This window comes from Mobula hypostoma, chromosome 1, assembly GCF_963921235.1.
Source record: "Mobula hypostoma chromosome 1, sMobHyp1.1, whole genome shotgun sequence".
Classification (NCBI taxonomy): domain Eukaryota; kingdom Metazoa; phylum Chordata; class Chondrichthyes; order Myliobatiformes; family Myliobatidae; genus Mobula; species Mobula hypostoma.
The window spans coordinates 138,728,583-138,746,375 of record NC_086097.1 but is presented as its reverse complement, the minus strand read 5'-3'; the positions used below and the strand labels follow the sequence as shown (position 1 = coordinate 138,746,375).

The 17,793-nt window shown below is 44.9% G+C and overlaps 1 protein-coding gene across 1 annotated transcript in view; it reads right to left on the bottom strand.

The window, feature by feature from the left end:
- Positions 1-17,793, bottom strand: part of rspo2 (R-spondin 2) — a 110,656-nt gene that overhangs the window by 60,709 nt on the left and 32,154 nt on the right. Inside the window, exon 2 of the mRNA XM_063039052.1 lies at positions 1,062-1,250. Within this exon, the coding sequence (XP_062895122.1) occupies positions 1,062-1,250 (189 nt within the window). The remainder of the gene's footprint in view (positions 1-1,061; positions 1,251-17,793) is intronic.

Sequence of the window (17,793 nt, the reverse complement as noted above, 5' to 3'; positions counted from 1 at the left end):
AACATCACCCCTCTACCACCGACCCCAGCAAACATCACTCTGCTATCTCCATCCCCAATCCCACCAACATCACCCCTCTATCCCAACCCCAGCAAACATCACTCTGCTATCTCCATCCCCAATCCCACCAATATCACCCCTCTACCCCAACTCCAGCAAACACCACCCATCCAGCTCCATCCCCAATCCCACCAACATCACCACTCTACCCCCAACCCCAGCAAACACCACCCATCTATCTCCATCCCCAATCCCACCAACAACACCCCTCTACCCCCAACCCCAGCAAACACTACCCTTCTATCTCCATCCCCAATCCCACCAACATCACCCCTCTACCCCCAACCCCAGCAAACATCACTCTGCTATCTCCATCCCCAATCCCACCAACATCACCCCTCTACTCCCAACCCCAGCTGGGCATCACTTCTCCACCCACCCTCACCCCCAGCCCAGTTACCACCTGGGAGACCAGCAATAATTAAAGGAAATGCCAGGGAAACACAGAAAAGGGAGAATGCCTCCAAGGTTTGAAAACCAACCAGAGGAGTATTTTGACGGCAAAAAATGAAAACACATTCAGCACTCATTTCTAACATTTAAACCGTGTCGAGAGAAATGTAGGCTTTGAAACCACATCACACACCAGTGTAAATCAGAGCAAGAGGCATGTATGCACTGCTCATTCGAACAAGATGTATTCCCCAAACCATCAAACCAAAATAAACCGGTAAGTAGATAGCTACTTTCAGAGACAGCCACAGCCTAAACATTGTGACAGCTTCAGACTGGGCCATTACCCATGGGCTGGCCAGGGGACACTCTGATCCCGGAAACTTTACAAAGTAAAAGTAGGCTGGAGCTGCAATACAAATGATCAAGTGAAGCTGAGAGAGGTTCCTCTCTTCATCACCGCTGCCCAGCCTAGTGAGCACTCTGGAGATTTGCTTCTTAAATGTGAAACCAAATCCTTGCCTGGGCTTAGTGTGAAAAGAGGTTGTGCCTGCAGGTGCAAGCAAAGCATAAGCAGAGCAAAGCAAATACAATAATGTGAGACCTACTTGCACATCTGTTCATCTCAGGCGCCCGCAGACCATAGTACCCCGAGGGGCAGGAGTGGAGGCATTCACCAAACTGACGCATTCCCTGTCGTCGGAGGTAAAAGAACAGCTTCTGCTGGCAGCTAAGGCATCCATTATCCTTCGAACAAAGGAGACAGCCCTTACAGATTGGGTACAGTCCTGCGTTTGCTGCAGAATAACAACAGGGGAGATAATCCAACAGCAGGGTCAGGAGCTGGAACTAAAGCTCACACTGAAACCATATCTTCACAAGAGTGCTAAACCCCAACAGACAGTGATCCATTATGACCGTGGAAAAGCACGGGGTGGCCCTAGAACACAAATGTAATAACAACCTCTGCATCTTCAACGTGGAAAGTCCATCCCAGTGCACTGTATGGAATGTCACCATAGTAACATAACTACACTAAGTCACATCTGAGGCATGGCTGCCAGGGTGGCTTCCGGCAGGAGAGCAAGAGGTAGCGGGGGTTAGGAAGGGGATTCTGGAGCTCGAAGACACAAGCGGACAAACGTAAGGCAGCGATGGGAGAAGTGATGGTGGAGGGGGTGAGATCAGGCAGGTGAACGTGAAGACATGCAGAGACTGGAATGAATTACAAACTAGGAGGAGGACACGATGGTGGCAACCATTTACCACACAGTAACACTGCCCCTGTTCACCAACCAGATTCACATCTCTTGATGCTCAGCATGGGAGTGTGTTGGGACACTGAAAGGGTCCTGATGTCTGATGTGTGAAGGAAAACGGAGGATTTGAGAGAGAATGAGAGCCTCGGCTGCCCCATATAATAGAATCCACTGTTAGGATGCCTGAGTGGACAACTCACGGTCCTGTTCAGAGCTCCACCATGCAACAATACCAGAGCAGTGACTGGTAAAACAAAGCGTCACCACACTCTGGAGTTGGGGGTGGGGGATAGGGGTTGGGGAAAATACTTCCTCTGGGCTTTAGAACTTGTCTGAGCGCTTTAAATGCAGACCCCAAAAGGGCCTGCTTCCAGTTCTGAAGGCATCTCGAGTAATGATAAAATGATCAAAACCCGATGAACAACTGAAGTTGAGAAGGATTGCTTCCCCTGGCACGTGGGGATACTGTGAAGTCCTTTAGTATATCTGGAGTAAACTCAATATCTGAAGTGGGAGCTGGAAACAATGGTAAGTGCAGGTGAAACATGGAACAGTGACAAGCCCACGTCATTGCTTCACCAAGACAGGCCATTCGACCCATCGACCTATGTTGGCATTTATTCCCAATATGGACAGTCCTGGTAGTACTGACCCTCCTACATACTGTACACACATGGTCTTGGTCACACATCCATACATGTATGCATACAAAATCTTGGTCACATTTACACCTGCAGTCTTCATAACATTTAGCTCCCCTCCCCATCCACCCCACGCACATAAATACTTGTATGCACAAAAACACATACATAATTCCTTACCCCTCTTGCCTCCTCCACCCTCAACCCCACTCCCACACACACATCCACACATCATGGTCCTATTGCACTTATTCCCTAAACACCCCCAACACACACACACACACACACCCTTCATTACATGAACTTCTGTTTTTGCTTTGGATTTCCGACTCCCATGGTTTCTTGCTCTCTTGCTCCAACCAGATCACTTTGTGTCCAGCTCCCTCATCCAATCTCCTATAATTCTGGTTACCTGCATCTAGGACACTGACAAGAAGTCTCCATCCAGTGTTTCAAGTACTGTACCAGGCAGCCGCCCAGACAATACACACTGTAGCTCTTTAAACCGTCAATGTCTTTCCTAAAGAGTGGGGCCCAGCATGGACTGGGAACCAGGGCTTCCTTAACAAACAAATAAAGCTCAGCACTCCCTCTCTGCCCAAGGTAACAAAAGTGCAAAGGCATCTTATGTCCAGCACTCCACCCTGGAGATGGGCTTGTGCCACGCTTTAGATGTTAGATACATGACCACATCTGTGCTATTAACCTGTCCGGTGCTGGACAGTTGGTAACAGGATGGGTGACACAGGAAAGACCAGTAGATAAACCTTGAAACTCCAGGATTTGAACTTGTTGCCAGATTGAGCTGAGGTTTCAGATCAGGCAGAAATCTTACTCACAGTCTGACAATGAAGTATCAAAACTCCAGTAAAGATCACAGAGAGAGTCAGAGATGTGTCAAGACTAACCCAATTCACATTTGTGCTACCAGGGCACCTGGCTTTGGACTACAGAGGTGTCTGACCTTTATTTTCACACTAGCAGACTGGGACCTATATAATGTCTTCAAATCCATTATAGAAACTCTTAAATTTGGTTAAACCATTAAATTAGCATCATAGTTAGCAACAATTCACAAATTACAAGCTTCTTACATTCTGCTTTGTAGATCATTGGTTTAATCTCAGAGGAGACTGCAGCCCCCCTGGGCTGAGTGACTTTTCTGTGTGCCATGGGCAGACTGGACATCTTATGCTTCCTGCTGAACTGAAATAGACACTGTAGATCAGACTCGGAAATTCACTACACAGAAGGACGCCATTCAACATATCCAGGTGCACACCCAGCTGGTTCGTAAGAAACACTGTCACCAACCTTTCAGGGTCCCTTCTTCCCCTCCCCTATAATACATCCACTCAGTAACACAATACTCTGGTTATTGAGTGCCTTCCTGCTAACCCTGTCACAGGCCTTCCTAACCTCATATCCCTCAAATAAACCTTTTCCTAAACTCCTTTGTTCTAAAGAAGACAACAATCTCTCCTAATGTTGACCATTCTCTAACCCAGGCACCATTCATGTTAATCTTCTGCACCTCCTCTAGTGCCACCACATCCTCCCTGTAGAACCATATGCTGCCATTCAGAATAGTTTTCTGCACCACTCTGTCTGGCAAGGATTCATCAGATAACAAGATATAAAGATCCCAAATCAGATGCAAAGATGAATATCAGTAATTGCAGACTAAGGATTGGTCAAGCAAGAGTTCCAAATAAAAAGAAAGCCAGATAGGCCTTGAAATCTAGGAAGAGAATTCCAGAGCTTGGGACTTTCAGAGCCGTAGGCACGACTACCAGAGCCAGAGGGATTGGGGGACTCTCAAGCCTGGCCCAGGGCTGGAGTCCAGAGCTCATGTTAGAACCAAATACAACTTTTAACATTCTTCCTAAGCAGACAAGTGAAAAATAACAATGGTGACTTGCCAAAAGAAATTATATAAATTATGTCAAACCACGGCTAGCATTTTATACAGTGCATAAATAATGAGCAAAATAAAAGTATTTGAAAAAGGAAATTGCATCCAAAAGTGCTAAAGTCCACTTCTTTTAAACAAAACATGAACCCTGAACCCTCAGCCATCATCACATAGCAGACACCAGCTTCTCTGCAACATAATGTTGACTCTCATTCAAGCAAAACCTCCCTTTGTAATCTCTGTGTAGACGGGCTTAATTCTCAGTACCCATACCTTGTCAATTTGAGCAGAGATATTGCAATAAACCTGCACACAGTTGTTTATGTAAAAAATATTTCCAGGTTTAATTATCAGCAACTTTTTAGAAATAAGTATAGAAGAGATATGTGACAGAATTAAAAATGGTCAGATGACTTGTAGAAGCAACAATGAACGGATTTAAAATTGGAGATGAGATAAGACGAAATCAAAACCATATGAGATGAGAGGAGCTCTGGGGCAAGGCAGATGTAACAGTGTACATCTCTTGATGTAACACAGCAGAGTTCACAGCTTCAAACAGCACCATGCCCATGCACACTCGGAGACCAGATGTGACACACTTGGCTTCAATGGTGAGCATTAGGTCGGATCCACACAGACCTAACAAGATTTCCAGCCATCTATCGATCCCGGGTTTGGGACAGTGCCTGCAGACGTGCAGACTCATAAGCCTTTGGCCAAGAGAAGAGGTAGAGAGGCAGTCCCAGCAGAAAGACAGAGAAACACCATCTCACCCCTCAATCCGCACACCAGCACTGGACACACCAGCTCACACTCCACAGCACTATACACATTAGGAAAATCATCAAACTCTCTTGGCAAGGTTACCAGTGGAATACAGGCAGGTGGCAGAGAACCTGATTTTAATTTTGAGCTTGCAAGCTCCCCCCGTGACTCTGAAGGTTTCATCTGAGTGCTCTGGTTTCCCTCCCACCTCTCAAAAATCGTTGGGTTAAATTGTTGCTATATATTGCTCATATGTATCACTCTTTGCTACACACCCCCTACAGCAGAGACCAAAATCATTTCTGAAAGTATGGACTCACCAAAGTACTGTATAATTGTAGTGATGTAAGCCTAATCCTGTAGTCTACTTCTCTCATTATGAAGGCCAACGATCCGTTTATCATCTTAACAGCCTGCTACACCTGCATGTTTATCTTCATCGACTGGTCTTATTTCACCTCCCTTTTTCCCAATCTATTGCCATTCAAATAATAACCTGCCTTCTTATTTTTATCACCAAAGTAAAGAATCTCACATTTTCCCACATTATATTTCTGCTGCCACGTATCTGCCCATTCCTTCAAGCCATTCAAATCACAGTGGTGCCTCTTTGCATCCTCCTCGCCCTCCCACCCATTACATTTAATTCCTTCATCTAAGTCATCACCACCTTGTAAACAGGGGGTTCCCAGCAACAATCCGACTGATGCTCCACGACAATCTACCAACCACCGTGAAAAAGTCCTGTTTACTGCTTCTCTGTTTCCTGTCTGCTAGCCAGTTCTCTATCTTTGCCTCAACCCCATGTGTTTCAAGTTTGCAGGCAGATCATTTATGTGCAAATCTCTGTAAGTCCTAATACACCACATCTATTGGTTTATCTATTCTGATAGTTACATCCTCAAAACCAAAAAAAAAGTAGAGTTGTCAAGAATGGGGGTTTGATTTCCTTTTCATAAACCCATGCTGACTTTCTCTGATCTTGTCACCATTTTCCTTCTGCTCTGTTGCATCTTTCATTTTCTCCGTGACTGACTCGTCAATAACATCCTGTTTCCTCTCACTCCTCTTTTTAAGTTGTGAGGTAACAATAGCTACTCTTCAGTCTATTGGAACTCATCCAGAGTCTACAGAACTTTGGAAAATGATCAGCAACCCATCTATTATTACCGCGGCCTGTTCCTTATTGGATGTAGATCTCAGAGGCTGGGGAAATTTTCCCTGCTGAATGCCATCAACTACACACATGTTTTCCTGACCAAAACTTATTCAGCTCCTTTCCCTGCATCCTCTCACATTCCTGTGGATTGACTGTATCCTCCTTTGTGAAGGCAGAAACAATATAAATGATTGTTCCAAAATGCCTTTGCTCCTCGTTATCAAATCCCACCAATGATAACTGTAAAGGATCTAATCTTTTTCTTTTACATATTCACAGAAGCTTTTACAGTCAGTTTTTATGCTCTCTGCTAGCTTACCCTCATAGTCTATTTTCCCATCCGCTAGACAGCATGTTTATGAAGGAAAGTTGAGTGAGCTGGGGCTTTCCTCTTTGGAGCAAAGGAGGATGAAAGGTGACCTGATTGAGGTGTACAAGATGATTAGAGGCATAGATAGAGTGAACAGCCAGAGACATTTTCCCAGGGTGGAAATGACTAATACAAGGAGGCATAATTTTAAGGTGATAGGAGCAAAGTCCGGGGGGGGGGGCGGGTGTGGAATATCAGGGGTAAGTATTTTTTTTTACTCAGAAAGTTTTGGGCGCATGGAATTCCCTGCCAGAAGCAGATACATTAGGGGCATTTTAGAAACTCTTAGGCACATGGATGATAGAAAAATGGAGAACAAAGCGTTAGATTGATCGTACAGTAGATTAACAGGTCGACGCAACATTGTGGTTCAAAGGGTCTGGACTATGCTGTAATGTTCTGAACTATGCTGTAATGTTCTGAGTTCTATAACCTTGGCCCTCCTTCACTCACTTGTAAACAGTTCTCACTTTCAGAAGTGCTGCCATATCCAGCCATTTTCTACTTGTTCTCCTTGGATCTATTGTCCCTCATAAGCCACAGCTGAGCACATTTTTCCAGGCTGGTTTTGCACCAACCTGGAAGGAACAGCTGTCCACAGTTCTTGTCATTCACAGATCATCATGAGGCCAGCCATGTGCTCCTGGTTAACACCTCATGTTCCTCAGGAACCCTCTGTTTTCCTCAAGATGCTTTGTTTGTGCTGATACAGCAACGGCCAATATACGGCCATGCCAGATGTGGGGGGGGGGGGTCACCAGGTGTCGGGAACGTGAAAGTTTACTGACAGACTGAGCTTGGTACATGAGGGGGAGTGCAAGCCAGGGTCAGGATCAGGGTTGGGGTCAGGAACTCGAGTAGGTTTATGCCTGTGGTTTGTTGTGCATGCATTTTTCAATCCACCCCATTTCCGTGTCTCCTTGCAACCTTTTCTTTCACATTCACACCCACCCCTGCCCCCAACTCTTCTCTGAATCGTTTTGTCGCTTATGGGCAACAAAGCATAAGTTACAGTCACCAATTAACCTACCAGTACATCCTGGGATGGGGGAGAAAATGGGAGCACCTGGGAGGAGGCTGAGAGTGTTCAGGGATAGTTGGTAGCAAGAAAGGCAGGGTGAAAATGCCCAAAATTGTGTTTATGGGGCTGACAAACTAGAATCTCTAGATCTAATGAAAATATATCCACTTAACACCTGAAAAAATGCAACCGGGTAGCTGCCAGGAGAATGCTTTGCAAGGTTGTTACACAGAGGAGACAAGGTAGTCGTCATGGAAACCAGAACTTGGTGAAACAAGTATCAAATCTCAGTCCAATATGATCGATGATGATCGCATTATGCAATTCCCAGAGCAACCATAGTATCTTCAGTGTTAACAGGAAGGCTTTGGAAAAGTGCATGTGTTGACTGCTTCTGAAATAAATTAGGCTTGGGCTTTGTGACCAAGATTGTGCTGTTAAACTCAAGACACCAGATTTGGCAGCTTGCGACTTAATGAAAAGGACTAGCTGAGTTAGTGAGGAAAAAGACAGCAAACGCCTCATCTGCAAGGGTCACAGCAAGGCAGCAAGGGAGTGCAGCGGGTAGTGCGTCTGCCACACCGCTCCAGTGACCCAGGTTCGAGTCTGGCTCCCGGCACTGCCTGTGCGAGCTTGCGTATCTCTCCGCAGCCGTGTGGATTTCTGCCGGGGCACCGGCTCCCACCCCACCTCTGCATCACAAAAGATGGGATTGGCTGCTGCAGTTGGCCTCTGGTGTAAGAGGGAAGGAGTATTCAAAGACGAGTTGGTGGACATTGTGGGGGGGAATAGTAAGGGTTCAGGGAACAAGAAGAGGAGAATGGGACTGGTGGGATGTCTCCTCTCGGAGCCGGCATGGACAGATGGGCCGACTAGACTCTTCCTGTGCCATTTTAATTGATTGGGTCAAATCCACTTGTATTGTTTACCAGACAAAGCATATCACACCCCACTGATTTTGCAGCTGATGAAATACTTTCTCCGGTGTTTAGAGGAAGGCCGTGGCCAACTTCATGCACAGCAAGATCCTCTGGGCAAGAAGATAAATGATTCGTTGATGATGGTGACAATGGTGGATGAGATGTTAAACTCGAGGCCCTGATTGTCCTGTTTGTTTGGTGTAAAAGATCCCATGGCTTTGTCTCAGTGAAAGAACCTGGGAGGACTACCAATGCCAGAGGACGATTTCTATTCATCCACATCTGGCAGAGCAGGGCACACACTAATGGTCACCCTGTTGTTTGTAGGAAGTGCTGTGTGAAAGAAAAGGATGGATTAGCTTTCTTTTTCCCCAGACATGTACATTCAAACTTACAGTGAAATGCATCAATGGCATCAAGCCAAATCAGCCAGGACTGTGCAGACATCGCAAGCGTCGCCACACTTCCAGGGCCAGCGTGGCATCCACTCGACTCCCTAACCCTTAACGTTCGTCCTAGGAATGTGGGAGGAGGCTGGAGCAGCCAGAGGAAACCCATCTGATCATGGCAAGAATGTACAAGCTCAGGAATTGACCTGCTGCAACTACCATCGCGGCATCAGTCGGCATCATTTGCCCATCATCAAACTTATGCCATCATACAGGTCTTGTGCTGTTGAGAAAAGCATTGGAATCTCTCCTTCCATTACGATTATCCAGCACAATCCAGCCAGCAAACCCATGCACATACCCTACACCGTCCTTCGCAGGACTCACAATCACACCGCAATTTCCACAGGTACAGTGCCCTTAACACGATACAATAAACAAAGAAGCTTCATAACATGCTCGCCAAGCATCATTTAACATCAAACCACGCAAGCAGCAGATGGGAGAAGAAACAGCTTGGTAAGGGAGACACGGGAGACTGCAGATGCCAGAAATCTGGAGAAACTCAGCGGGTCAGACAGCGTCTATGGAGGGAGATGGACAGTTAAAGTTTCTGTGTGCCCCACTGAGTTCCTCCAGCACTTTGTGTGTTGCTTGGTAAGGGACGTGAGTTTTCGGGCTACCCCCCAGGTGCCAGGGACAGGGACTTCTCGGACTGGGTCCATTGCATTCTGAAGAGGGAGGGTGAGGAGCCAGAGGGCTTAGTATATATTGGCACTAACGACATTGGGGAACTAGGTAGAAAGCTGAAAAGCAGGACTTCCCGGGTAGTGATCTCTGGACTGCTGCCTGTGACATTCGCCAGCGAAGGTAAGAATAGGATGATTTGGCAGATGAATGTGTTGCTGAAGAATTGGTGCAGGGGGCAAGCCTTCAGACTTCTGGACTTTTGGGATCCCATCTGGGGAGGGTATGGTATGACCAGTACAAAAGGGACGGGTTACAGCTGAACCCAAGGGGGACCAATATCCTTGCGGGCAGGTTTGCTGGAGCTGTTGGGAAGGGTTTAAAATGGCAGGGGGATGGGAACCAGAGTGATAGGGCTGAGGATGGGGCAGTTGGTATACAAGTTGATGCAGAGTGCAGTGAGACTGTGAGGAAGGACAGGCAGATGATGGGGTAAAATTGCAGTCAGAGGGATCAGTTGCAGTGTCACATGGGAGCAAAATTGAAAAGGGTGATGAATACGGGACAGAAGGTCTCCACATCTGAATGCATACAGTATACGGAATAGGGTAGATGACCTTGTGATGCAGTTAGAGTTTGTGGGCATCATTGAAACGTGACTGAAAGAAGATCATAGTTGGAAGTTTAACATCCAAGGATACACGTCCTATCAAAAGGATAGGTAGGTAGGTAGGTGGAGGGGGTTGGCTTTGTCGGTAAAAAATTAAATCAAATCCTTAGAAAGAGGTGACATGGGACCAGAAGATGTAGAATCTTTGTGTGTAGAGTTAAGAAACTTCAAGGGTAAAAAGACCTAGATGGGATATATATCTAGGCCTCTCAACAGTAGCCAGGATGTGGGCTACAAATCACAACAGGAGACAGAAAATGCACGTCAAAAGGGCAATGTTATGATAATCATAGGGGATCTCGGTATGCAGGTAGATTGGGAAAATTAGGTTGTTGCTGGATCCCAGAGAGAGTATTTGTAGAATGCCTACGAGATGACTTTTTCGAGTAACTTGTGGTTGAGCATACGAGGGAAAAATCTTTTCTGAATTGGACTTTGTGTAATGAACCAGACTTGAGTAGAGAGCTCAAGGTAAAGGAACCCTTGGGAGGCTGTGATCATAATATGGTGGACTTCTCCCTGCAATTTGAGAGGGAGAAGCTAAAGTCAGATGTATCAGTATTACAGTGGAGTAAAAGGAATTATAGAGGGATGAGAGAGGAACTGACCCAAGTTAATTGAAGAGGAACACCAGCAGGGATGACAAAAGAACAGTACTGGCGATGTTTCTGGGAGAAATTCAGAAGGCACTGGATAGATAAATCGTAAAGAAGTAGTATTCTAAAGGCAGGATGATGCAACTGTTGGTGACAAGGGAAGTCAAAAACAACATAAAAACAAAAGAGAGAGCAAAGAATAGAGCAAAAATTAGTGGGAAGTCAGTGGATGGATTGGAAAGCTTATAAAATTAACATAAAGCAACTTAAAAAGCCATAAGGATGGAAAAGGTGAAATATGAAGGTAAGATAGCCAATAATATCAAAGGGTTCACCAAAACTTTTTTTCAGATATTTAAAGAATAAACGAGAAGTGAGGGTAGATATCAGACCACTGGAAAATGACACTAGAGAAGAATTAATGGGGGAGAAGGAAATGGCAGACAAACTAAATAAGTATTTTGCATCCGTCTTCACTGTGGAAGACACTAGCAGTGTGCCAGAAGTTCAAGAGTGTCAAGAGGCAGAAGTAAGTGCAATTGCTATTACTAGGGAGAAGGTGCTTGGGAAGCTGAAAGGTTTATAGGTAGATAAGTCACCCGGACCAGATGGACTGCCCTCCATGGTCTGGGAGATTGTGGAGACATTGGTAATGATCTTTCAAGGATCACTAGATTTTGGCATGGTTCCTGAGGACTGGCATATGTCAGTCCACTCTTCAAGATGGGAGGGAGGAGGAAGAAAGGAAATTATATGCCAGTTAGTCTGACCTCAGTGGTTTGGAAGATGTTGGAGTCGACTGGTAAGGATGTGGTTTTGGAGTACTTGGAGGCACATGTCAGCACAGGCCGTAGTCAGCTTGGTTTCCTTAAGGGAGGGTCTTGCTTGACAAACCTATTGGAAATCTTTGAAGAAATAATAACCAAGATAGACAAAGGGCAGATTAGTAGATATTGTGTACTTGCATTTTCAGAATGTCTTTGATAAGTGCCGCACATGAAGCTGCTTAACAAGGTAAGAACCCATGGTGTTACAGGAAAGATACTAGCACGGATATAGGATTGGTTGATTGGCATGAAGCAAAGAGTGGGAAGAAAGGACGCTTTTTCTGGTCGGCTGCCAGTGACTAGTGGTGCTTTACAGGGTTTGCTATTGGGACCGCCTCTTTTCATGTAATATATCAATGTTTTTCAATGATGGCTTTGTGGCCAAGTTTGTGGACAACATGAAGATAGATGGAGGGGCAGAGAGTGTTAACGAAGCAGAGAGGCTGCAGAAGGACTGAGACAGATTAGGAGAATGGGCAAAGAAGTGGCAGCTGGAATACACTGTCGGGAAGTGTATAGTCATTCACTTTAGTAAAAGGAACAATAGCATCGACTATTTTCTAAACAGGCAGAAAATTCAAAACTCCAAGTTGCAAAGGGATTTAGGAGTCCTCGATAGAGTGGATGTGAAGAGGATGTTTTCTATAGTGGGTAGTCTAGGACCAGAGGGCACAGCTTCGGAATAGAGGGATGTTCATTTAGAACAAAGATGAGGAGGAATTTCTTTAGCCAGAGGGTGGTGAGTCTGTGGAATTCATTGCCTTAGGTAGCTGTGGAGGCCAGGTCACTGGGTATATTTAAGGCAGAGGTTGATTAGTCAGGGTGTGAAAGATTATGGGGAGGAGGTAGGAGAATGGAGTTGAAAGGGAAAATAGATCAGCCATGATGAAATGGCAGAGCAGACTCGATGGGCCAAATGGCCTAATTCTGCTCCTATGTCTTATGGTCTTATAGAGCAGCTTGAAGAGCTACTGGAAGGCAGACAGTTCGGGAAACAGACTGACAGATAGAGATAGATGGAGAGAGAGAAATGGAGAAAGGCAGGTAGTTTAGTGACAAGTTTGAGAAGGTCTTATCTCCTGTTTCATCACACAGAACCTAAATGCTGACCCTTAACCATGTAGAGTCTTATGTGTGTGTGCTGTCCACTGTGCTTATGTGTGTGGGTGGATGAGTGCAGAAGGGGGAGGAAGGAGAGTGTTAGGACTGAGCAATAGTGGATTTTATTGTGAGGGAACATTAGGTGGCAAGTTCATGGTGGTAGGGTCAAGCATGTCAGGAACGGCTGCAGAACATCTTGAAAGAGCAGATGAAGAACCCTAGAGGTAATTTGTACAGTACATATTGGCACCAAAATCAGAGACCATAAGACACAGGAGCAAAATTAGGCCATTCGGCCCATCAAACCAGCTCTGCCATTCCATTATGACTGATTTATTATTCCCCTCAACTCCACTCTCCTGCCTTCTCCCTGTAACCTTTGAAACCCTTACTAATCAAGAAGCAATCAACTTCCACTTTAAATATACCCAATTACTTGGCCTCCACAGCCACCTGTGGCAATGAATTCCACAAATTCACCACCCTCTGGCTAAAGAAATTCTACCTCAACTATGTTCTAAATGGATGTCCCTCTATTCTGATGCTGTGCCCTCTGGTCCTAGACTCCCTCACTATAGGAAACATCCTCTTCACCACTTTTTGCCAGCTTTTCAATATTCTATAGGTTTCAATGAGATCCGCCCCACCCCCATTTTTCTAAACTCCAATGGATACAGGCCCAGACCCATCAAACACTCCTCATATATTAACCCTTTCATTCCCAGGATCATTCTTTTGATCCTCTTTAAGAGAGATGAGAATAAAATGAATTTAAGGAGTTATGAAATAACAAAGCAGGAATTCTGAAGTAATATTGTCAGGATTACTTCCAGCACCATGTGCTATTGAATACAGAATCAGGGGAATAGAACAGGTAAGTGCATGGCTGAAGAGATGGTGAACCAGAGAGGGATTTAGATATCTGGGACACTGGAACCAATTCTGCAAAAGGTGGGATCAAGTGGAGCAGCTCACATACATGGTGCATCAAGACTAATAGGGGTGTTGGCTTTTGCTGTAGGGGAAGCTTTAAGCTAGAATGGCACTGGGATGGGAAACCAGGCAGGGAGCTGGAACAAGGACAGGAATGAAATGAAAGAACAAATAAAACACAAAACCAAAAGAAAGGGAAGTTGGTGTTGAGAGACAAATAGGGCCATGTACAATAAAAGGTAAAAATAGCAAGCCTGAAGCCTTTGCACCCTAATGAAAAACAGCAATCATTCTAGATGAACAAAATGAACACAGCTCTGTACGTGACTCAAATCAGGCCCTCTGCCTGTAGTTTCTGATAGCTCAGGACAGCAGCCAATGTAATCGAGGACTCCTCCAACCCTCTTCTCTCCTCTCCCAATATATAAATCCTTGAAAGTATGTACTACCAGGCTCAGGGACAATTTCTATCCCACCAAGATATCCCCTTGAACGATCTCTCATACACTGAAAGTGAACGCTTGATCTCTTAATCTAGCTTGTCATGGCCCTTGAACTTCACTTGCACAACTCTTTCTCTACAGCTGTAACACCATATTCTGCATTGTGCTTTCTTTTTACTGTCTTGATCTGCGTGCATGTGGAATGATTTGTCTGCGAACAAAAGCTTCTCACTGTACCCTGGTGCGTGTGACATATTAAACAGCTCCAATCCCAATTCCAAACTGCACAGATGGAGGTGAACAGGTTGAAGGACCATTGCAAGGTGATTCAAGCTGTGTGCTTAATATTCAGAGATATTTCACTTCTGGGAGGATGGATAGGAAGGAAGTGGAGGGTGGCACTGTGAACATGATATGAAAGTAAGTCCGCCTGTGAGAGGGGAACTAAGCTCCAATGATGCTGAGTCCATTCGGATAGAGGCAAGCAGCTAGGGAAAGAAGGCACTGGCAAGAGTGGTGCATACCCATGATGTGGGAAGGGACATAAACTGGCAAATAATGGGAATGCCTAGAAAGAACAATGCTGTAATGATGAGTGACTTCAATTGTCATGTAGATTGAGTTAATGAAGTTGGGAAAGGCAGCTGCAAAAATGAACTCATAGAATGCATTCACGACAATTTCCTAGAGCATTCTGGAGTCACATGGAACAGACTACCTTGTGTCTGGTAACGGATAAATGAGGCAGTTTTAACAAATAACTAGACAACCGGGTGACCCATTGGGGCACCCTTTGGGAGAAAGGCAGTGCAGTCTGATGTGATGTGCTTTGGAAATTAAAGAAGTAAAACTCAGCTTATTAAAGAAGGAAGATGCATAGCAAGACAAATATAGCTCCTCTTCGTCTAACGATGGACAATTTTGATGACAACATTTCTGGTTGATCTGCCACCCTTCAAGAATACTCTAATGTCTTCATTTCTTTTTCCCCGGCTTAAAACCACATACAGCTGATCATGCTGGAATACCGGTTTCTCCAGATAGGTCAACAATATTCTCCATGGTTTGGCCTTGTGCCTTATGTATAGTCATAGCAAAGCATGACTGTATCAGGAACTGGCTCCGCTGAAGAGGGACATCTTCCCCTTCTGATAAACTGAGAGTCATTCTTGGGATCATGGCAATGTCATTTTTGAACGCACCAATGTTTATCTTTGCTATGATAAGATTGCCGTGCAGTTCTTCCACCATCATTCGCGTTCCATTGCAAAGCCTTGGTGAATCCGAGTTCCTCACTGAAATGATGGGAGATCCCCTCTTCAATTCCAGTTTATGTGGTGGCAATCCAGAAAGTTCGACTGAATCAAGGAATTCTGTTGGAAAATGAGTGGCGTTAGCTCCTTCACTTACGGCATTGAAAGAACAGTATTCTTTCATGATTCCAAGGAAGCGTCTAATGCATGTGAATTTATTTTTCGCATCATTTCATTGAGAGGATCCAAGATAGAATTCCTCGAGAACAGTTCTGCAGGATTGTCAAATGTCGGGTAGATGAAATCAATGCATTCTTCCATAGTTTTTGCTGGCAGAATCATATCTTCAGGTAATTCAATTTCATTGTTTTCATTTTTCTCAATCTTGGCTTCTCCAACATCCAATAAGAACTCAGAATATCGTCCTTCTTCCTCGCTCAATTGCATGTTTCTCTTCAATTGAAACTTGATGAAGCTTCTCCATAAGTAGGATTTTTTATGCATGAATTCTCCACATCAGCATTATTTCCACGTTTCACAACTGCTGGAAGCTGATGGAAATCAACACAGCAAATGTTTAAAATACCCCCCGAAGGCCTCATTCTCGCCACATACATCACGAAGTGTCCGGTCCATGGCTTTGAAGCTCTCCCTCCTGATCATGGGGCACTCATCGTTTCCATGAAAGGTGGAATGGGGTCTGTGAGCATCGTGAGGCGCTGCTGTGGCTGGCCGTACGCATGCGTCATGGTGTCACGTCACGGTTTCCATGAAAGGTGGAATGGGCTCTGTGAGCATCATGAGGCGCTGCTGTGGCTGGCTGTACGCATGCGTCATGGTGTCGCGTCACGGTTTCCGTGAAAGGTGGAATGGGCTCTGTGAGCATCGTGAGGCGCTGCTGTGGCTGGCCGTACGCATGCGTCATGGTGTCACGTCACGGTTTCCATGAAAGGTGGAATGGGGTCTGTGAGCATCGTGAGGCGCTGCTGTGGCTGGCCGTACGCATGCGTCATGGTGTCACGTCACAGTTTCCGTGAAAGGTGGAATGGGCTCTGTGAGCATCGTGAGGCGCTGCTAAGGCTGGCCGTACGCATGCGTCATGGTGTCACGTCACGGTTTCCGTGAAAGGTGGAATGGGCTCTGTGAGCATCGTGAGGCGCTGCTGAGGCTGGCCACAACCATGTGTTGTGGTGTCGCATCGCAGTTTCCACTAAAGCTGGAATCGGCTCGGGTTGTTGATTGCTGAGTGAGCAAGTTTATACTAATATATAACCTTGAACTTTGCATGCATTCTGTAAGTTTGCACATTTTAAGTCGCCTTAGTCAAAAAAAAAGTGCCGCTGTAATGCACCGTTTGGGTTAATTGGAGGTCACAAACAGACAAACAGAGCATGAGGATTTTAGTAGTATATGGATTCCAGAGTAATATTATTTCTATGAAATAGTATTTGTGGTATAACAAAATTTTTCATCCAGTTTGAGAGAGACTGGAGCTTGAGAGGAGCAATGGTGTTCAATTTAATTAAAAGAATGAGCACAGACAGAGTTGGCTAAAGTGGATTGGGATGTTAGATAAACAGGAAAGACAGTCGACCAGCAGTTAAGGAGATAATTCATGATACCATCCAGCAAAGAGGAAGAAAACAAAGCTAATAAAAGAGGTGAAATAAACCATGAAGCAAACGAACGAGGATTTAATAACAGATGATAAGAGTGTGTTTAAGTATGCAAAGAGGAATGAAGACTTACAAGTAAACATCAGTGCAATGGAGAATAAAACTGGGGAAATAATGGGAATAAGGAAATGTTAGAGGAGTTAAAGAGATACCTTGCATTAGTTTATACAGTGAAAGATACAACAAACAATCCCATTAACACTGGGAAGGAATTAAATACCATCCCTAGAGAATTGGTATTAGGCAAACTAATGGGGCTAAAGGACGATAAGATCCCTGGTCCAGATGGCTTGCATCTTAGGATCTTAAACAAAGTGACTACTGAGATAGTGCATCTCCCAAAAATCTGTAGATTCTGGTGAAGTGCCAGAGGATTAGAAAACTACCAGCGTGATGTTTCTATTCAAAGAAAAGAGAGTGATTTTAAAAGCATGCAACTTTGAACGGATTAGCCTAATGTTTATTGTTTGTTGTGGAAAAGGTTAGAACCAATTATTAAGGAAGCAATAGCAGTGTGTTTGTTAGCAATCTAATCATTGGAGTAAGCGTGGCTTCATGAATGGAAATTGTGTCTAACAAATCTATTAAAGTATTTTGAGAAAATATTGACCGCAGTGGGTAGGGGAGAAGCAGCAGATGCTTGGACTTCTGGACGATGTAAGACCATGTGTCTCACAAAGGGTTAAGTCCCAGGAAAGGACTGCATGTCATT